Here is a 21,590-nt window from a genome sequence, read left to right as displayed (position 1 = left end):
CGGAAACACAGCATGCAGCGCCCCCTGGCGCCACCATTTAGGTTTCAGACGCCCCCTGGCGGAAGTCGGCTAAGCGAACAGCTGTTTCCCCACCGGGTGGCATTTTTAGGGTATTATTTCTCATGCTGCGCCGACAATTTGGAATTGCAATGAAATTTATTGGTACGTCGACTTAAATTATCTAAAGTACTGTTGATCTGACTATAACTAGCCATGTTCCACAGATATTGGGGCCAACCTGACGGATCCCATGTTCCAGGGCTGCTACGGCGGATCCCAGAAGCACCCGGCCGACCTGGACATTGTTTTGAAACGTGCGTGGCAACAGGGTCTGGAGAAGATCATCGTCACCGCAGGATGCCTGAAGGATGTGGACGAGGCACTAGACCTGGCCTCCAAAGATGGTGAGTAACTCAGGGATCCAATCAGAAATTATGATATCAATGATTTGCACAAAGCCGTTCCAACCGAATTTCCATTGCCGGCTTTCAATGTTACTTTAAACTTCTTATGATAGACTACTGGTAACTATATCAGATCTGTCAGTTTAGGGCATTATTTTCTAAAATGTTTTGAATTCTAAACTGAATCTACCACATTATGATAATTTGTATATATGTAAATGTTATCAAAACCAATGGATAGTTTCAAGCGTTCATTTTCCAGTGCATTCTACTTTAAAGATGGTTTATGTTATCTTAAAATCTTATATTTTCATCTTCGTGTTTCTTGACATAATTCTATATAATTTGGGATCTTAAATATGTAGATGTATGTCTTAACCATATTTTGTATTCGCTTAACCTAAAAATAATTTATTAAGATTTTGTAAGATCTTTAAAATAAGGTTTCTGAAACCCCAAGTAAAAGAGAAACCTTGATTAAAATAACCATTCCGATTTCCCTACAATAGGCTTGAAATTCTATCGAAACTTCCAATGCTAGCATACCAACTCATAAGTTGTCTCTCCACAGATCGTATCTACACCACCGTGGGCACGCACCCTACGCGCTGCGAGGAATTCGTACCGGATCCGGAGGGTTACTACAACCAGCTGCGATCCAAGATCAAGGAAAATCGGCCCAAGGTCCTGGCCGTCGGGGAATGTGGTCTGGATTACGACCGCCTGCAGTTCTGTGGCCAGGAGACACAGCGCCTGTACTTCGAGAAGCAGCTGGACTTGGCAGCCGAGTTCCAACTGCCTCTCTTTCTGCACATGCGAAATGCTGCCGAGGATTTCATGGCCATCCTGGAAAGAAATCGGGACAAGATCAAGGAGTGCGGCGGCGGAGTGGTGCACAGTTTCACGGGCACTCTTGAGGAGGCCCAGCGCATCCTGGCATTTGGTGGACTCTACATAGGCGTGAACGGTTGCTCCCTCAAGACGGAGGAAAATGCGGAAGTGGTGCGTCAGCTGCCCAACGATAGGATAATGCTAGAAACCGACTGTCCATGGTGTGGCATTCGCCCATCGCATGCAGGGCATAAGCATGTGACCACAAAGTTTTCCACCGTCAAGAAGAAAGAGAAATGGACAGCCGAATCTTTGATAGAAGGACGTTGTGAACCCTGTCAGATTAGGTTAGCCTTCTAAATATCTGTTTATCAATTATAGACTAATATAAATACTTCCCGTTTCAGCCAAGTCTTGGAGGCCATAGCCGGTATCAAACAGGAACCCAAGGAAAAACTGGCAGAGCTTTACTACCAAAATACCTTAGACTTGTTCTTTAGGAAAGCGAAACAGAATTAATAAAACCATTTGCATTTACATTCAATGCGTTTACATTTATTTTATTATTGTTTCTCGTGTCTAAATGCAAATGAATTCAAAAATACGCATTACAACTTTGACTTGTTAGGTTACATCGGTTTGGATTGTTCGCTCTGCAGTTTACACACAGAACCACTTTAAGATTAACATTTAGACTTGTAAATAATTGTTGCATATGGCTAAGTTAATTAACTCCTGTGATTACGCACTGCTATGTGGTGTATATAGAATTGATAGCCCAAAAAAATATATGTATTTGTTTCGACTCAAATTTGTATATTCTCTCTGGAGTCTTATCTAAACTCTATTAGAGTGTCATAGCTTAGTTATTGCCACGTTTTTGGTTACGAGTTTGCCAATATTCATCGATCATTGGTGAAGCCTTAAAAAGCCTATATACAAAATATTTTGTAAATATTTAAAAAGTCTATTAACTATAAGTAGTACGCTTTATGGTATTTAAAAGGTTGAATTTTAGGGATAGGAAATGTGGTTAGCTTATGGGCATGCTTTCATCAGATCTCATTGTACGCTATAAGTAAAACAACCAAGATCTGGGCTTAAAAACTTTCATTTTGTTCTATGTATTGTGAACTGATATGAATACAAATGATATTGGTTGTAATTAACATTGAGAAACTGGCCTCTATTCTACTCGGTGATGCATTTAAAATGACAGTAAAAGATTCAGTCCAATGGAAACGTTATGATATGAACATGTTCATATAGCACTCTAAGTTGATGCGAAAGATTCCGGGGAAGAATGATCTCTAAGCTCCCCTTTCCGCTTGGCAGTAGTTAGTTTATCTTTTCGAAAGCAGATCCAATTGTGTGAATTCCTTGCAGAAAAGTTTTAAGGTTACGTGGGATATCTGGTATTCTTATAACGTGTTAACTCTATTTATCAAGACAATGTAGATATTGGTTATATTTGAAAATTCGCTCAGACCTTGCCCAATTGACTTGCAGTTGCAAATGTAAAATAATAATAACGATACAAAAGTAAAAACGTACTCAAAACTTTTACGATAAATTCCATTTATTAGGCGTCATATTAGTTTCGAGTGTTTGTTAAAATCATATTCATATGTATGTACATAAGCAAGGGAAATTATAAATATGGTAAATACATAAACATAAAATATCTTTTAACAGATGCTCACTAAAGATAAATTCGAGTTTTGGATATAAATAAACATACGAGTGCTAACTGTCTTCCATTTTTTGTATTCACTTAACAAAGAAAGCCTTTCGGACACATTTTTGGGATATAGGAAATCAAGAAAGGTATTGATTAGTTCGAGTTAAGCTTAATGCGCTTGTTAAATATCGTATATCGAATATGTTGTATCGTAATCATATGTATTTAAGTTGTATGTTGTGTTTCGAGTTTTCAGTTTCAAACCAAACTCTGCAGAGCCCTGCAATCGAGCAGGCGTCGGGCCTCTTGATTATTCATAGATTAATTATTATGGTAATAAATATGTTATTCCGCTTAAGCCTATAGGTTAATTCAATGTATTTTGGGAGCGCTGCGATCGTTGATCTTCTGGTTACGCTTTAAAGTGGCTCCACGCTTGATTTGATCCATTAGCGACTCGTGACATATACGAGGGTCCGGCTGAAATAGTTGACCAAAAATGTGATTAGAGGGTGACTTTACTTTCGAAACCTTAGGTCTATCGTTAGATCGGAGAGCTGTTAATTGGTAGAACGAGGCACTGAGTGGATTAGCTGCCAGCTGGCTTAGTAGGCGTCAAACGAACGAACGAGAACGACTAGGAACGAACTAAATACCTTAGCACTTAGCACTGATCTTCGCAAGTGGCATTGGTGGTCGTGCTGGTGTTGGGATAGGTGGGTGGTCTACGGTATTGCGCACTGGGGCGCGATAGATTTTGCGGATTCTGATACATCTATTATTGCCACGGTGGTGCCATGGACAACAGAGCATAGAGAGTGTTACCTAATCGAGTGAGTGGCTATCGCGGTGCACTACTTACCAGGGCCTTGCTGTTAATGAGATTTCGCACGGCAAATGCTCGTCCAGACATTCCCTGCTTCGCCAGCTTCGCGTTGAGATTCTCGAGGAATTCGGCCTTGGTCTTGGCCCGAATGCTGCCAGTCTTTTCGATATTTGTGCTTGTGGCATAGTCTATGGATATGCGTTGTCGTTGCCGATACGGGTGCATAAAAGAAAATGGTAAGCAGACATGATCGATCAATGGGTGTGGATGTTGGATTGCGCGATAGTGGTGGTTAAGATGTCAATTCAAATGGAAATGCAAATTAAAAGTCAACTATTGTTGGCAAAAGTTCGACTCGGTGATGATTGATGATTGGAAAAATTGAAATGAAAGTTGAGTGCGGATCGAGCGGCTGCGGAAACTGCATTCCCATGTTGATCCGACAGTTTCCAGACGCACTTGACACAATCTCAATCAGGTTAATAGGCAGAACACTTTCCAAACGAAAACTCAAACAAATCAAAAGCAAATCAACATAAGCAGCATGCGCCAAAGGAAAACTTAGGGCTAACGACAAACCAAAATTTAATTGTTTCAATTGAGAGAAATCGAAAATCAACAAACATAACAAAAATATTCAAAACAGCGCTCATTCCTTGCAATAAAATCATACGAAATTAAATCGAATAAAATCAAATCGAATCGAATCAAATCCAGCTCGCGCGCTTACTTGAATGATGTGCCTGGGAATGGGCATGGGCATTGTGGTTATAGTAGGCATTGCCGCCATTGCTGTTGCCCCCAGCAACATCGCGATAATAGTGCTGCTGCTGCTGTTGCTGCAGTTGCTGCTGGTGAGCATGTTGCTGCTGCTGCTGGTGATGGTGGCCTCCACGTGAGGTTGTGGCATAAATGCTGGCTAGGGACCCAGATCCAGTTACTGGCGAGCCGCAAGTGGGCGAGGCAGAGGGCGAGTGAAACTTGACGGCCGTTGTCTGTATGAATGGGTTTGTCGAGACGAATATCTTTTGCTGCACACTCGAGTGGCGTGAAGGTATGGGCGGCTGGCGTTGCTGGTGTTGCTGCTGCAACTGATGTTGCTGCTGCTCCGCCAAGTGTTGCTGCTGTGCAGCCCGCAGCTTTTGCTGGGGCAGCGGCAACTGCGGACGCTGAGCCAAGTGACCATTGCCATTGCCAATGCCCATGCCCGCTGGCTGTTGATATTGCTGCTGCTGCTGCTGATGTTGCTGTTGCTGCAACCGCTGCACCATGTTCTTGGGCAGCGTGGCCGTGGCCGAAGCAGCCGCATAGGCGCTCGGGTGGGCCGCATGTGCATTCTGGCCAGTGGGCGGGCGGACCATCTTCTTGGGCATCGTGGCCGATGCACCGGCGGCGTAAATGGGCGGCGGTGGGGGATCCTCCAGTGGAGGCGGGCAGGTGTAGTGCTGCTGTTGCTGCTGCTGCTGCTGCTGATGGGAATGGGCCTGTCGCATGTTCGGCGCTTGCGCAGCTGCTGGATTTTTGGTAAACGAACTTGAGTAGATGGCAAAGTCTTTGCTGCCAGCAACTGCTGCTGTCGGCGGCTGCGGTGGCTGATAATGCGAGTTGGCCGAGCCGGAGGCCGCTGCCGTTGGCGGTGGGGATGCGGATGAAGAGTTCGAGAATGAGCCTACTTTGGATAGCAACGATGATGTGGATGAAGACAGGGGAAAGTGGGGCAATGCATTGAAAGAGGCGGTCGGTGTTAGAATGGACGGTTGTTTAGTGCTGCTGTTGGCCACATGGGCCGATGACATTGCTGATGATGAGTTGCCGAAACTAGCGTAAATTCTATGCTGCTGCTGCTGCTGCTGCATTTGGTTTGATGATTTACCGTCATAGTGTTGCTGCTGTGGCGGCTGCGACATGGACAAGCCACTCCGCATGTAGATGGACTCTCCTCCGGGCGCCTGTTGGTTACCATAGATCCCCTCGACCTGCTGCTGCTGGTGGGGCTGCTGCTGCTTGCCGCTGAGTCGTGCATTGAGCTGTGCAATTAGGTTCGGATTCGTCTTTGGCTGTGTCGGTGGCAGTGGGTGAGCGTGTCCGTTGGGACTGGGGCTGCTGGTGCGGAAGCTGGACATGCTGTTGACCAGCTTGGGCTGGGCGTAGATGCCGCCCCCTCCGCCAGCGGCTGGTGATGAAGTGCGGAACGTCTGGTGGTGAATGTGTGCCAATGATGGTGGAGAGTTGGTGGTGGCATGAGAAGAAACGAAAGGAACACAGGCACAAATTAAAAGTTTAGCCAAAGCACGACAAAAGAAAGCTAAGCTCTAGCCTAATCTATGACTATGTGGCATTACAACTAGGCTGGATGGAGGGCAGTCGTGTTAGGCGAGCAGGGCGATCCCGTGGACGGCTGTTAGTCTTGGTTAGTAGTCCTACGGCTGGTCACTTACGGCATCGACAGGCGGCGGCGCTTGGTAAACAGGCGGTTGTTGCGCTGGCTGATGTTGCTGCTGCTGCTGCTGCTGCAGATAATGATTTTGCTGCTGCTGCTGTTGCTGCTGGTGGTTAAAGCGTTGCTGGTTGGACATCTGCTGGCCATTGGCCAAGGCCTGGGCATAGGCGTGCAGGTCCATGTAGGAGTCGTAGTAGACGGTCGGGTCATCGTTCAGGGGATTGTGGTGCACAGACTAGGTATGTGGGTGTTTGGGGATTTCGGTTTGTGTGTGTGTTTGTGACAGTGGCAAAGCAAACATAAGTTGAAATAAAAAGAAATCATAAGATATAGAAGAGAAGTTCTAAGGGTGCTGGTGGCCTACACGCGTGCACACACCTGCAATAGGGGTTGCTGCTGCTGCACGTGTTGCTGGTGTAGCTGTTGCTGCTGCTGCTGCTGTAGTTGCTGCTGCTGCTGTTGCTGCTGCAGGCGTCTGAGGGACACAGGCGATGCCGGCTGGTGCCGCATGGCTGCCAGGGCTCTCACCGTCTCCGATACCTTCAGCGCTGAGCTGGGCATCTGGGGCACGGCGTCCAGCATGAAAGCCGGCGGCGGTGGCAAGTGCTCGCTGGAGCTGCTTAGCTGGTGATTCTGCTGCGACAGAGTCGCGTGCTGCTGTTGCTGTTGCTGGTGCTGCAGCTGCGTTGCGTAATTAAATCATAAGTTAAAGAATAAAAGCATAGTGGAAACCAAAGACTGTGTGACCCAGTGTCGAGCGACTTAGCAACTAACTTAGGTGGCTAACTTAATCGGTTATGAAGATTGAAGAATCAAAGATTTAACTTACCCCGACCGAGGCATTGGGACTGGGGGTCACCGACGAGCTGCGTCTCACTGGCGGCGGTGGCTTGGCCTGGTTGATGGACGAACGACGTGCGATGCGCGTGGAGCCACCGCCCGCTGCTCCTCCTGCGAATGGTCAAAGATCGAATTCAGCAAAGGGCATTAAATATGCAGATTAGGTCATTAGGTTGCTGCTGTTATTCACAGGTTATGTACAGTTATTGGTTTATACACTTGGCACACAAAACACAGGACACCATCTAATACCAGAAGTTAGAGAGAGAGTCGCAGAGTTAGGAGCTGCTGAGATCGAGAAAGGTTATGAAAGACTGTTCTGAAACTCGATAATGACCCTCCAAGCGAGTGAAAAAGCGTTACAAGCTGTGATCAATTGATAAAGAAATGGAATTTCTCCCGATTCAAGCCATGACTCCCCAATATGCAAATTTCGAAAAAGTTTTAGTATCATATTCGGCCGTTTCTGATTGGTGCTTAAGCATTTAGCAGTTAGTGGCAGTATCGTGCAGTTTTTCAATTTGTCTGTTGATGATTTAACGTTGATGATTGTGACTTGATGGTATGAGCTTAGTACTTAAAGATACCAACTCCAACTGCAGAAAAGTTAACACATCGAACTTAAAGCATAACGTAAAGTAAAGTTATTACAGTAAAGAGAGAAAAAACCAAAGCCAAAATAAGGTTTACTTCGGCAAGCCGATGTTCAAATACACTTGCAAATATGACAATGGATAGGAAGCTTTTATTTCAATAAAAATATGCTCTTATAGTAGATAGATTGGTAAATTAGATCAATAGTTTTACATTTTCTTAAAAAATAATAAACATAACGAAATACAAAATTCGATTTCTACCTAAATTAAAGTAGAATCAATCCTTTTTTCACTTTCTTAAAAAGTATGAGATATACAATTTCTACTTAAATTTAATTCAATTTCAAACATATAAACAAATATAGGTTAATGATCCTGAAGGACATGTTTTACATACATCGTCTATTGATGTTTGGAGCAGACGCTACCAACTTTTGAACATTTGCAAGAGTACAACACATAAAAGCCAAAGCAAAGTAAAAAGCGTTTCAAAAAAGGTTCTCAAAAGGAAAAAAAAACTCTCAAAAAGTAGAGCTTAAAACCAAAGGAACCCAAACAAATCAAAAATCAAATCGAAACGAACCCGACAACGAGGCCGGCCGGGGCGTAATGCACGGCTTGAGATTGGCAGTGGCATTGGCATTGGTAATGCTATTGGCATGATGGGGATTGGCTGGGGCATTGGAGCACACATATGGATGGGCGGGTGGTCGGTCACTGGCGGGCAACATCGATGGCGGAGCATTTGATGGCGATGATGTGGTGGCTGGTAATGGTAATGACGATAGCGATGACGATGATAATGCAGATGGTAGATGGCCGCGAGGAGATGACGATGGTGACAGAGCCATTGTTGCGGGCGTCTTGCATTGCTTGTGATTGGATGTGGCGGTCTGATTTTGGTTTGGCATTCTATGAGCTTGGTCGGTGAATGCAGATGCGGATGCAGATGCAGATGCAGTAACATTGGCGGCTGGGTTATTAGTGACATTACAGTTTCTGGTTTGGGGCGACTGTGGTGAGTGTTGCGGTTCTTGTGGTGCTTGCTGCGGCTGCGGCGATTGTTGCTGCTGCTGCTGCTGCTGCAACTGCTGTTTAACCTTCTGCTTTTGCCTGCGTATTTTCGCATCTAGATCGGCCTTAAAGTCCGACTTTCGGGGCACCAAGGGCCTATCGCCCACACTGGGCGCGGGGCCATTGAAAATGCTCAAGCTGGTGGGCTTGGGCGGCAGCTGGCGCCTCATGGGATCTACTGGCTGGCTACTGCCATCACTATCCTGCTGCAGGGGATGTGCCTGTGCTGGGAAATGCTGGTCCTGTGGCCTGCTCTGTGTCGCCTGCTCACTGGTTGCTTTACCTCTTTGCGGGCTTCCGCGTCCGAGGAGCTGCAACTGCTGCTCACTGGTGGCGCGAAACGAGGAGAGTCGCTGCTTGGCGGGCGCCACAGTTGCTGTCGCCGGTGCCTGGCCACCGGACGAGTCCGGCGAGGAGTCCGGCGAACCGGCCAAATTGGCCGGCAGCTGCTGCAGCTCGCGCATCTCGTGCAGCTGCAGGGTTTGCGGCTGCGGATCCTTCGTCCGCAGCACCACGATCTCCGAGTTCTGCTTCACGAACTCAATGTCTGGGGTGTTGGGAATCTGATGATCGTAGATCACCACCACGGCACTGCCGCTGTCGCTGCACGTGTCCACGTAGGCGTGGCGCGGCTGGCCGAGACAGACGCTGTCCGAGGCCAGCGAAACGACATCCTCCCGATTCGCATTGGCCACAAAGTGCGCGAAGGTGGGATTCTCATAGCCGCCGGCCGTTAGGCCACCGGTCAGCGAACTCGTCTCGCTCACATAGCAGCGACTCAGCTCCGAATCGCTGGCGCCCAGCATGTCCCGATCCCGATCCTGTCGCCTGGCGTCCATATCGTCGCCTGCCAGTTCGTCGGAGGTGGTGTCCGATATGTCCGTTCCGCAGCCGCTCGAATTTGTTTGATTGCTGATGGCGCAGGGCTCGATGTTGCTGCTGATGGCGGGCAGATTGTTGTTGTCGCTGCTGCTGTTGCTGCTGGTCGTCGTATTGTTGTTGTTGCTGTTGCTGCTGCTGATTATGCTGCTCATCGGCTTGCCCTTGCCCTCATCGATCTCGCGTTGGAACGAGTCTAGTTCGCCAATTAAATTATTTAGTGCTTGTATTGAATCTTCGAAAGACTTGTCTGTTAGATCATATTTGGTTCATACATTGTTGGTATTGATTTTGGAGATGGTGTTGTTGTTGTTGTTGTGCATTTGGTTCATTGTGATTAATAGTTTACAGATGACAGAGATTTTGGGTAAGGTGAACATGAAGTCGAAACCAAAAAAAGTACAATGGTTTCAAATTGTTTTTGGTGCAGTTTTGTTGTCGTTGCGTTTGACACGACAAACCAAAAAGTTGTAGAAAAAAGGGAGGGAAAAACAAAAAAGAAGATATTTGGGGGTTAAAGAATATTCACGATATGTTTTCTTCAATTATAAATTAAAATGGGCGTGGGACAAGTAAAGTGAAGGCGAGGGAATCTCATGTTCGAGGTGCTCTTTGGTGGTGCTGGGTGGACATGGGTGCTAGGATCTCACTTCATCTTCAACGATCCAGCTGGTGTGGCGGATTCTACTTACCCATTTCCTGCTGCTCCGCCTCGGATCGTCGTGCTCCGCCTCCCGAAGCTGGAGAAGATGCTGCTGGTGACTGATTGGGAGCCGGAGGCGATACCGCTGCCGCTGCTGCCGCCTTCTCGAACATGGAGGCCTTCTGCAGAACGGAGGCACGCGATCGCTCATCCGTATCCTCTACTTCGCTGTTCACCGGCCCCTGATCCTGTCCAGCTGCCGCCTGCTCGGTGATTTTCAGCACCTCGCTGGAGGGCGGCGTCGGAGAGCTGACCTGGTAGACAAATCCTAGAGCGGACCCTTGACCTAGACTGCTGCCACTCGGAGTACCTGCGGCAGTGGACGTGGGGGAGTTGGTTAGCAGGGGCGAGTAATGGTTCTGTGGCGTGGAGCTGCCACTGGACGGCGAGGTGGTGTTCGTGTTGGTGCTGGTGCTGTGGTTGGGCTGGCCCACCAACGAGCCGCAAGCGACGGTGGAGTCGATCGACGGATGCGAGTGCAGTGACGAGGCCGTCGAGGATATGGAATGGGAGCGTGTGGCGGTGGCTGAGTGGTGATTCGGCTGCGAGTGATGCTGCTGTTGCTGATGGTGCTGCTGCTGGAGCAGCTGATGCGAGCCGGAGGAGTCGTTGGAATGCTGGGAGCCGGTCGAGTCGATGGAGCTCTGCTGCTGCAGGGGCGGCGGAGTGGGCTTCTGCTGCTGCTGCTGCTGGTTGGTCAGCTTCAAGGCCGCCATGGTGGCCAGCTCGGACATGTTCACATAGGTGGGCGGCGTCTGGGGCTGCTGGTTTTGCTGCTGCTGCTGCTGCTGTGCATGATGCGCTGCGGACAGCTCTGTGTGCGTATGATGTTAGCAGGGACATGCGGGTGGACACGGTAATTAGTAAGTCTGATGGGATTAGCGAGGAGCAAGCGTGCACACAAATACACGGAGACAGTCTGGACAAGCGGGACAAGCGGGTCACTAGACCCTACTTACCTTTCGTGATATGAGCTGGAATCGGTGAGGGGCACTGGCGCTGCAGCAGGTTGCTCCCGCTTCCCTGGCGGTGGTTACTCTGAGCCGAAAGCGGTCGCTCCAGCGAGGAACAGCGCTGAAAGGGCAGAAAAATCGTTAGTTGGTCACTGTCAAAAGCCGGATGCATATCTTGGGTGTCATGATGAGGCGACTTAAGGGACCTAGTAGTCAGTGGTCTAGCGGGAGGCGCATGCAGATGAGCGCGCTTTTGGATCTACGAATGGTTGGGCTCTGACTCTGGGATACTCACCACGTGGGCTGGCTTCTATGGCGAGTGTCATGGCCAACAGAACGAGAGAGACAACTTAATAGAATGTAAAAAAGAACATAGACGGATTCCCATCTATTCGAATATCCTCCTACAGCATACAGTCAATTTTAATTTACCATGAACTGAACTCGTTATAAGAACAAATTGAGTTTATTAGATAATTTTAAACCTCTCTGATGTTATGAAAATATGGTCGAAATTAAAATGAACAGTAAACCATTGTAATGGTAGTATATTTAGGAACATAAATTATTTAAATAGTTCCGATTCATTATTTAATATTTAAAACGATCTATGTTATTACTGACAGTTTAATTAGTGTATAGGAACTTGAAATTTCTGTTTTCCACTTTTATTTATATATCTTTATTTTTGTCAAAGAAGTTCCACCCTATAACCCAACTATACTTACAACTGGCAAGGGTGGCCGACTAAGTGAGGCAGCCGGCGACTTCTGGGTGGCCGGCGTGGCCTGTCCCGACGAAGGCTGACCATTCGGGGGACCGGATCCGTTGTTCAGGCAGCTTCCCGACTCGTGAATGGTCTCCGGGTTCTGGAACGTGTATACGGTCAGCGGCGGACGCTGGTGACCCTTTTCGTAGGCCGTCGAAATGGTGTGCGGACGATCGGCGGTCGGTGGCAGGGTGTCCACCACGTCCTGGGAATGTGGCGGCCAGGTGGAGACATTTGCCGTCTGATTCGTTGCATTCGAAGTCTGAGGGGTGACGAAAACAAACATGTTAGTAAAGCTAAATTCATTTTGAGATGACACACATAATGTATCTTTAATTTGGTATAATTGAACGGAAGAAAAACAAATGAAAACCTGTGTTGTTAGAGCTGGCGATGAGCAAAAGCCACTATCACTGGATTCACCAGGTTTCAAGCGAATTGCGGGCGTTACAAACTAAAGAAACGAAAACAAAACACAAAAAGAACGTTGATGAAAACCAAGAAATGAGCGGACGCCACAATGCCGGATGTGGATTTAATGGAGGGCAAGGAGGAGCAGCTCCTCTGAGGTGACGCACCTGCGACAGGGAGCGCGGATAGTGGTGGTGGCCCGGCGAGTTGCTCGAGCCGCTGCTGTTCATGCTGCTGATGGAGCACACGGAGCTCTTACGGGAGCCCAGCGAGTTGGAGCAGCCACCACCCTGCGAACCGGAACCTCCGCCCGGGGACTCTGGATACAGATTAATGCTGGCCTTGGCATCGTGGATGAGCTCCTCGGAGGCCTGGGGTAGGACACTGGGCTCCTTGGTGACCAGGGCGATCGACTGCATGGCCTCCTGTAAATGTTTAATGTGTTAGAATCACTGATGCTATGCATTATAACCATTACTACCCACCTGAAGATGCCCCAACTCGGACATGACCTCGCACTCCTCGTGCACCACCGGCTGCAGCATGTGGACGAAGCTGCAGTAGCGCAGCCGCTCCTCCACCATGGCCGCCCTCAAGGACTTCTTCTCCACGTCCTCCAGCTCAGCCCGCCGCAAGGTGACATCCTGCATGTGAGAGTCCATCAGGGACTGCAGCCCATCCGTCTGACCCTTGCGAGCCTTCTTTTGCAGGCGCAGCGTGTCGCTGGAGCGCTTCTTCAACTCGCTGCGACAGCGCTTGTATTCTTTGGCATGGTCCTTGTCGATGGTGGCCACCGTGCGCTTCCAGTCCTCGATCTTGTCCTGCAGCGGCTGCACCAGGCAATCCATGATGGCGCTGGTGAAGGTCTTCAGACGCGTCTCCACGGCCTTGTGGCGCAGGCAGACGCGGGTCAGGGCTGTGCCGATCTCCTTGGAGGCTCCTGGAAGGGGAATTATACGAATTAATATGATAGGAATTCAAAATTAAATAAATTTAAATATATTAAAGTCTTTACCGCCACTACAAAACCTTTGGTAAACTACTATCCTTATTGAATTCCCCATCAGGTTTAGCCAACGTTTGTCTAGAACTTGTACATTTCGTTTGCCAAACTTAATTGCAGCTATAAAACCGTCGGGTGATTTTGTTTAAACAAGCCGGCATGCAATATTAAACAGTTGCCAAATTAAATTACTGAAGGGGAACATCCATCGTCATCCACGACGGGGATTGGGGATTGGGGACTGGAGAATGGGGAGTAAAGCTGGCAGCGGAAATGTTTAGAGCATGCAGCAACAATCGCACGCCATGGGCTGTCGTTTCGATTTGGAGGCGCAGCAGACATGGCATTGCATGCGACACGATTCGGGACTCCACTCCTCCAAAGACCTCGCTCCCGAGTCCCGTGTGTGCCCATTATGCCATGCCAGAGATAGATTCAAAGTCGGATCCGGGAAAACTGGTCAGGCTAACTGCCACTGCCAGTGCTACTGCTCCTGCTTCTGCATATCCACATCGAATGACAGCCGGCCCGATTATCTCGGACTGCCTCCGACTCAAACTCAAATTCAAACCCTGAATGTTCCCATCCCCGTTTAATATGTAATTATCTGGCAAACAGGCAGCAGCTTATTGATTCTGCTTTGACTTGCCGGCTCCCAGGAGGCACTTGCTCCCAATTCCAGCTAATTGAATGGAAATTACCGGGGAAACCGCCACCTTAAAGGACTCAGGGTGGCCATGTGCCATGTGCCAAGTGCGTATCGAGAATCTAGAATCTAGACCAGACCCTCAAGTTGCGTTCCACCCTCGTTTGGAGTGGCACAAAAAGGAGACTTGACACTTGTACCGATGCTTGACCGAACTAAGCCGAGAAACCACTGAAACTAATGAAACCATTTAGCAAGTGCAAACGCCCAGGCCAGCAGGTTCTTGGTGCCAAAAAGGGGTGGCTAACTAATAGCAGGAATTACGAGGATATGCACTTAGCACCATCGAAATATAAGAGCCATGAAGGGGCGCAAAAAGTGAACGGGAGTGGATCAATATATGCAAATGCAAAACTCCGAAGGGGAGATGATTGAAAAGCTAAGTCTGGCAAATGGTAAGTACTAATTGGGATATGTTACTGAATAAAGCCGGTTTTACGACAGCTACAATATTTATCTATAGATTTATCCACCAGCAAAGGCGTATTTTCTGATTAACAGATGAAGGAATTCCAGCTATGGACAATTAGTTTCGGCATTTGCAATTGAATATTCATAGGGTATAAATCAATCGAATATTACTCTTTTATTTACCTTTCCAAATAAGACAATTTGCACGGAAGCTTCAAAGTAGTTATCTATTTAATGCCTTTTCACAATAGTATTTCTGTTAAATCCACCTCCTTACAGAGATGGAATGCATCAGTTGCATGTTATAAAAGTATTTCCAAATTGCATGCTTATGCATATAGTAATATTAACGAATTTTTTAATGCGGAATAATAATGAACAGCTGTACCAATTAAAACACATTATTACTTCATTAATCAGATACTTAATTACCTACTATAATCTCTAACAAAATCGGTAATTAAAGCCAGTGTATGATTTCTGTAATGATCTTAGGTGGTGATGACTAAACCTAGATTTTTCCACTCAGGGTAATGCAACTGTAACTGACTAAAGAGTGACAAATGCAAAACATCAACGGCAAAAGCCACCTCCTGTGCTAAATACAAACTACTTGATTTCCCCCCGAGGGGCTACAAACTGCGTATGATCAAAGCTCTCCCATCTGGTAATTTTCGCATTTCCCGTCCCGGTCGAAATGGTGTTCTATGCGAGAATCGGACGTCGGACATTGCATAATCGGGCACTCGATGAGTGCGACGCATGGCAGCCAATAAATAAATATAAATAGCAAAGGCAGCGAAATGCGTGAGCTCAGACAGAACAGCTACATCGCCATTCGTAGAAGGGGAAAAAATCCACAGCATAAACATCGAAAGCGTGAATGTGTAAAAAATAAAAAATCAGATCGATGACCGCCGCCGACTGTGAGCAGACGCATGAATAATGGACTGGGGAAAGAGATACAGTACATACAGTGGCGTAGGGGATCCCCTGGTATTACAAGGGGGCCAGACAAATCCCCGATTTGAACTTACCTCTTGAATTGGTCGCCGCATCGGCTATCTTTTGGAAGGCATCCAAATAGGCGGCGATTGCCTGGATGGCGGCCCTGTGAATAGAAAAGACCAGAGAACAACATCATTATTATTATTATTATTACTGTGGGCCCATGCAGCCAGATAGATTTAATAAACATCTTCTCCAATTGCCCGTGGGCGACATTTCAATTAGGCGACAGCTATAAAAAAAACTCAAGAGAGACAGACTATTCGCGGGTACCGAAGATGGGAATACCCTTTTATATTCCTATAGCTGCATAGTTTATTAAGGCATTATAAAAGATTTTTTAATATTTCAGAATTATGAATTTAATTGTATACAATTCGGACTACTTTATCATAAATACATAGGAAATTATGAGAACTATATTAAGTATATCTATTTTTTTCCACTATATGGTATATTATTTTTGTAGTATTAAAATAATTTTATGACTGAATTAGAGTTACTAACTTAATTTTTTTGTATCTAACGATCTATAGCTGCCATTAAAAGTCCTGCCTAAGTCCTATCATGTTTCCCATTATGTTATACATTAAAAATACCATTTCATATTAGATCCTTAAGTTAACCATCCTTTTTTGACTCCCGTTTTGTAAACTGGTTATATAAATTTCCTTTGCGCTAATAAAAACTCTATTAGATACAGATAAGTTATGTGTCTGGTTCATATCCCTTGCTATAATATCGAAATATAGAAAGGTGGCACCCAACTGTGGGTCTTGATCCGCTCAAGTGGCTGGCGAGCGTCCTCACCTCGCGGGAACCTGGTCAAGATGTGTGTCAAGCGCAGCGGGCAAACACTCGGAGCGAGTTTTGGCAAGCTCGGTGATTTCAGCTCGGACAACAGGATTTGGGGTAATGATTAATGCAGCCGCTATTCGACGGCCATATACTTATGCATGCCCAGACTTTGCTGCGGGGACCCTCGTCCGAAAGCAAATTTGGGCCAAGTCTGAGCATAAAAACAACAGAGAAAATAAAATAAACAAAAACCCAGAGACTGTGTCGGTGGTCTACACCCAAGAACAACAAATTTAGCAACTAAAGAAACTGAAAAAACGGAAAAAGCACAGAAATAATCATAGACATATTATGCCTGTGTGTGGGGAAGTGGAAAGCATAAAAGCAAATTGAGGTAAACGAAAAATTTGTTTATTCACTCGCTTGATGTTCCCATTCTAAAGTTTTGCAATTGCAGTTGTTATTTTGCCGCTGTTGAAATCTCGTTAAAGTCCGAGAAAATATTTTCCAGAATGGAGAAACAAATTGTATACCCGATATATAGACTCACCTCAAGCATGTGTGCAGTTTTCCGGCCTTAGCCACAAAATCCTCCCACAGTGGCGAAGTATTCTGCAATAGAGGAAAAGAATAAATTAGTTGAATAAGTTGGCCAACAAACAAACATTCAATGATATACATATATACTTTAAGTGCTTCTTGCCCCATCAAATCTTGTGTAAGAAAAAAGGTTTACCAACCTAAGCAATTTTACCCAAATCCCAAGAAAAATCAATAGACGACCGCTTTAAGTCAAGAAATGCAATAAACCGACCTCTCATCTATTACGGAATTACTTACGGTTGACAAATAAAAGGACAAATGTTGCGTACGTGTTACATAAAATGATTTTCCTTTTCCCCCATTTAGGGACCTTATTGCAGTTGAAAGATACATAAAAAAGAAGCTCATACAGTTTCACTCTACTGTAATATAAATACATAAAAGGTTTATAAGAATCATGATTCCTTTCAACAAAAAGTTCACAAATCCAGTTTCTACTTTATTTCATTTCGTAGCGTAAAAGTTCAAAGTTCATTTCGTAATCTCTTTTATTTTTCTGGCTTTAATCTAATTGAGTTTGACTTTTGTTGTCTGCGCATTTCATTAAATCGGAATAAAGCAGAGAAATATTGTGCAAATTGCACGAGTAAATAACCCAACATGACATGAATGGGTACGCAAATTGAGCGACACATTTAATGTAATCAATGTGGGTGAGATCCATATGGCTACATATAATACAGTATCGACCAATCCCCTTGGGGTTAAGTTTAATTAAATTTTCCCTGAACTCAAAGGTAATTTTGATTAATTATGTTAGCAACCCAATATGGTCAGTCGAAAAAGAAAAAATTGAAAGCAAAAGTAAGCAAAGAAAATGGCGATGGGCTAGACAGTTATGAAGACCTTCATCCATAACCCATAATCCATAATCCGATTCCCATCAATCCTCTCCTTAATCAAGTAAATATTAAGTCCATTGGGGAGCAGATGTTTAGCCAGAGTGTGAGCCCAAAAGCAAGCTGAAATAGCTCCCACATGGGTTTTCTCACATAATCCCGTCCTGCCGACTTATTTGGACAAGACCACAAAGACTTGCCGCTGGCTTCTGGCCAAGTATCAGTGTCACGATGGCCGAACGGCTGCGGATTGTTAAGAGCCGGCCGTAAAAGGCAGCCAAAGATTTTATGTATGCTTCTTGTTTTTTTTCTTTAAAGACAGAAATAATAGCAAGTAAAGAAGCGCAAATGGTCAGTAAAAGCGAAAACGAGTTTTTCGTTTTGTTTTGCTTCGGTTTTGCCCATAATAATGTTTCAATTACACAACAAATGACATTGAAAGCAAAAGCCAGAGGAGCAGACTGGCATGGAAATCAGCGGGAGGCGTCTTAATGAAGACATAAAGTGATCCAACTTACTGACCAACTCACCCAATCCAATCCAATCCCAGCCAGCCAAGCAGAGAGATGCATCCATCCCAAATGCCAACTGCAATTCCATTTCACTTTCGGTCTTTGCGCAATCGGGCAAAAATTAATGCCAAACACAACATAAACAAAAAAAATCATCAAAATGCCAATTGTAAAATCGATTCGAATGCAAAATGCCCAAAAGAAGCCGGGTCTGGGCCAGGGCAATTGCATAAACAGCACGGCTCAAAGGTAAACGAACGAGACAAAAGCCGGGAAATACACAAATAAATACAGCTCGGCAAAGCACAAACACAAAACTGAACGGAAATCGATTTTTGGCTATTTTTCGCAAGCCTTTTATTTTTGCCCATGCAACAATTGAGCACAACAAAAACCCTTAGCCATTGTAGCCCCCACATAAATGTTTTTCAACGTGGCGTTCAAGCGATGATAACGATGTTGTACCCCTTTCACAAACAACAATATGCAAAATAAAATATATAATAGCAGGGGATCCCGAAATGGCAGGCATTTACAAGTTAAGAAATGGGCTATACTGATTGGAACAATAAAATGTAACAGGCACTTTATGTAATTAAAGGAAAATACCAAGAGATTTCATTTAGTATAATATATGTGGAACTTTTAATGATACTTATGTGCTTTCATTTTCTTCAGGAATTTAAGCGATGTACTCCTTTCACAAAAAACAATTTGCAAAATAAAATATGTAATATCAGGGAAAGTGGGGGTCCCGAAAATTTATGAAAGTAAAGAAATGGTCTAAGTTTAGACCTAGCTTAGACTTATTGATATATATTTAAAGGAAAATAATAAAATATTTTATTAAGCATAATAGCAGTGAAACTTTTATTGATATTTGGGTGCATTCATTTTCTTTAAGAATTCAATTTAAATCAAATACTCTTCTTTGATCAACACAAAATAAGCTTATTATATATATTTTAAACTATGTCCATTATGATATCATCATTTAAAAACTTAAAAAATGCAATGAATTTTGTGTGTGGGCTACAAAATTCGAGGAAAATCAATCAATTTACGAGAAATCCAAGCAGAATAAATTCCAAAAGAGATCAAAATTTTCATAATTCTGTAGGCCCATTTTTTCAATGATTGAACCACGTTTCCAAGACGCTGCCCACATGCAAATTATTATTGTTTATTCGTTGCAAAACCATTTTTTGTGTGTGACAACCAACCGCCAGCGACAGCTTGATAAGCGGTTCTTGCCTCGATTGCGTGGGCTGCGGCTTGTCGGCATTTTGTGAATGAACATTTCGTAGTCTTGTGGCGTTGCCACCATGCCAGCACCACTTTAGTGGCTTATAAGCCAGCCATCCACTCGCGGGCCAAAACACGCGAAGCTGTCATTACGTTGACCAGGCCCAAACCGTTCGCGTTGGCGTGGAAGTTGTATTTTGTGCTGGCGTTGGGAGAGAGCTCAGCTGGTCCTAATCTCAGTTTGGGTATCGGGTATATTATGAATGGGCGAACTAAGCAAAGGTGCAGAGAAGTTAGTCGGGTTTGTTATCGTTCAGGAAGAAAAAATGACAAACAGCTTTTTTCAAAACGTTACCAAACTTGCATAAAACTATTTTCTACTACAATCATTTGAGGTAGAAACTTATATTTAAAATACTTTTATTTATAACACCAGAACAAAAACTTCTAAAATAGATTTATCGATCTTAAAAGTACGCTAAGATGGTTATAAACTGAAATTTTTTAAAATCGAGAAAAGGTCTTCTCAATTTGTAAGACTGCTTTCTTCTCGAGGAACAAAATCAAGAACACTATCAGACCCAAAAGCACTTTCGTCTTGATTTCGAGAACGTTTCTTCTCGAAAAAGTGAGAAGACGAATTCACAAATTGAGAAGATTCAACAATGGCTGATGTCGTTAAGTTCTTTTTTAATCTACTATTTGTGTTAATACTTAAATTTTGCTCAAGATCTTAAATTAATGCACATTTAAACTCCAAATGCAGCAAACCCCGAGCAAAGAGAATCCCAGCCGATCCCAAAACCGTTCCCGCCAGTACATTGTATACAAAACACTTTCCAGTTTCTGGCAGACATCGAAATCGAGTCTGTGCACAGAGGAAGCTGTGCACCGAGTGCAATGTACGTGGTGCATCCATGCACACCACAGCGTCTCCATGTGTATCCATTTATCTTGGCAAGCTGACTCTCAGCCGGGCAGGCAGTGAGCTAGACACCTAAAAACCCACAATTTATGCCAGTCAGAGCAGCGGCGAGCTCTCGGAAAACTGGAAAAGTTCACACACAGTGACGGGAAGACCCACACCTAGGCAAACAGTACACAGAAAAGAGGCAAGCGTGTGGCTGGCATTATAAACTCTTGATCTTTCCAATAGCCTACAAAGGCGGCCCACACGAACCGACTCCTCAGCTGGTTCACAGCCCCATTCATGCTGCAATTTTGTTGCTATTGCTGCTGCTGCTGCTGCTCGATAATGCCCCAAAAGATTCCCAGCAAGAAAAGCTAGAAAAAGGAAGGATGGGGGGGATGGCCAAAACGGGTTCAGAGCCATCCCGTCGCCGCGTCCTACATTGCAAAGATTTTGGGTTGGCGAAAAAAGCCACAGCCTCCAGAAAGAGCCGTTTCTTATGCTAAATCGCAGAGCCTGCGAAGCAGAAGTTCGCACTGATTGATTTTCTATGAGATCTGACTTACTATATATGAGAGTTGCCGGCGGCCATAATTTTGGTCTTGGCCAGATGATGTTGACTTTGGCGGATTGCCCGGAGGGGAGGCCGCAAAATCGTGCGCCTCTAATTTGCACCTAAAGACGGCTTTTGTTTCTGGCGTTTTGGGTTTAGAAAGTAGAAAATTATTCGCCGGGAATATGAAATGAAAGTGTTCCGGGGGTGTCCCTCCCGCTCGAAAGTTTTTGCAAGTACTCAAGAAATAATTCCCGTGAATTGGCCAATCGATTGGTTCGATTTGAAGCCATCGAAACTTATGCCAATCATCATCGGGTAATCCAATAACCGGCAGTTGCGCATTGATTTGCATATTCCCCACCTAACAATGCAAGTCGTGACCCCAAAAGAAAATCCATCCGACTCCCTGACTGGGCGGTAGACAAGTATATATGTAGGTAGTATACCAATTCTCATTATTCTATCCGTCGTTACCCAAGAAGTTACTTGCAACACGCTGCCATCCGATATGGAAACCGCAACATAAACTCCAGTTGCCATCAACGCGTGCCACCAACCACAAAACAAAACGGAGAAATAAACAAGGAAGAAC

General features: G+C 45.1%; 2 protein-coding genes across 31 annotated transcripts in view; one reads left to right on the top strand and one right to left on the bottom strand.

Moving 5' to 3' along the window:
• The first annotated feature begins 108 nt into the window (after positions 1-108).
• Positions 109-2,040, top strand: LOC119551203 (putative deoxyribonuclease TATDN1). The gene is made up of 4 exons (XM_037860437.1): positions 109-162; positions 225-404; positions 976-1,582; positions 1,643-2,040. Exons 1-4 carry the CDS (start codon positions 123-125, stop codon positions 1,752-1,754), a joined length of 939 nt encoding a protein of 312 aa, XP_037716365.1. The 5' UTR covers positions 109-122; the 3' UTR covers positions 1,755-2,040.
• A 756-nt stretch (positions 2,041-2,796) lies between these two features.
• Positions 2,797-21,590, bottom strand: part of LOC119551201 (protein MTSS 2) — a 51,430-nt gene continuing 32,636 nt past the window's right edge. The window contains exons 3-20 of one of the 30 annotated variants that reach the window (XM_037860407.1): positions 16,884-16,945; positions 15,565-15,638; positions 12,893-13,347; positions 12,575-12,832; positions 12,370-12,450; positions 11,956-12,258; positions 11,523-11,537; positions 11,234-11,348; positions 10,264-11,088; positions 8,202-9,821; positions 7,012-7,133; positions 6,561-6,863; positions 6,181-6,417; positions 5,616-5,937; positions 4,473-5,255; positions 3,779-3,930; positions 3,573-3,691; positions 2,797-3,396 (exon numbers count right to left, since the gene is read on the bottom strand). In XM_037860407.1, coding sequence (XP_037716335.1) covers positions 3,581-3,691; positions 3,779-3,930; positions 4,473-5,255; positions 5,616-5,937; positions 6,181-6,417; positions 6,561-6,863; positions 7,012-7,133; positions 8,202-9,821; positions 10,264-11,088; positions 11,234-11,348; positions 11,523-11,537; positions 11,956-12,258; positions 12,370-12,450; positions 12,575-12,832; positions 12,893-13,347; positions 15,565-15,638; positions 16,884-16,945 — 5,838 coding nt within the window. In that variant the 3' untranslated portion in view covers positions 2,797-3,396; positions 3,573-3,580. Of the gene's footprint in view, positions 3,397-3,572; positions 3,692-3,778; positions 3,931-4,472; positions 5,938-6,180; positions 6,418-6,560; positions 6,864-7,011; positions 7,134-8,201; positions 9,822-10,263; positions 11,089-11,233; positions 11,349-11,522; positions 11,538-11,955; positions 12,259-12,369; positions 12,451-12,574; positions 12,833-12,892; positions 13,348-15,564; positions 15,639-16,883; positions 16,946-21,590 lie in introns of those variants that run through there. The other 29 variants (XM_037860408.1, XM_037860418.1, XM_037860414.1 and 26 more) reach the window with 29 other exon arrangements.

This window comes from Drosophila subpulchrella, chromosome 2R (assembly GCF_014743375.2).
Source record: "Drosophila subpulchrella strain 33 F10 #4 breed RU33 chromosome 2R, RU_Dsub_v1.1 Primary Assembly, whole genome shotgun sequence".
Taxonomy (NCBI): domain Eukaryota; kingdom Metazoa; phylum Arthropoda; class Insecta; order Diptera; family Drosophilidae; genus Drosophila; species Drosophila subpulchrella.
This window is presented reverse-complemented; position numbering and strand designations above follow the sequence as displayed.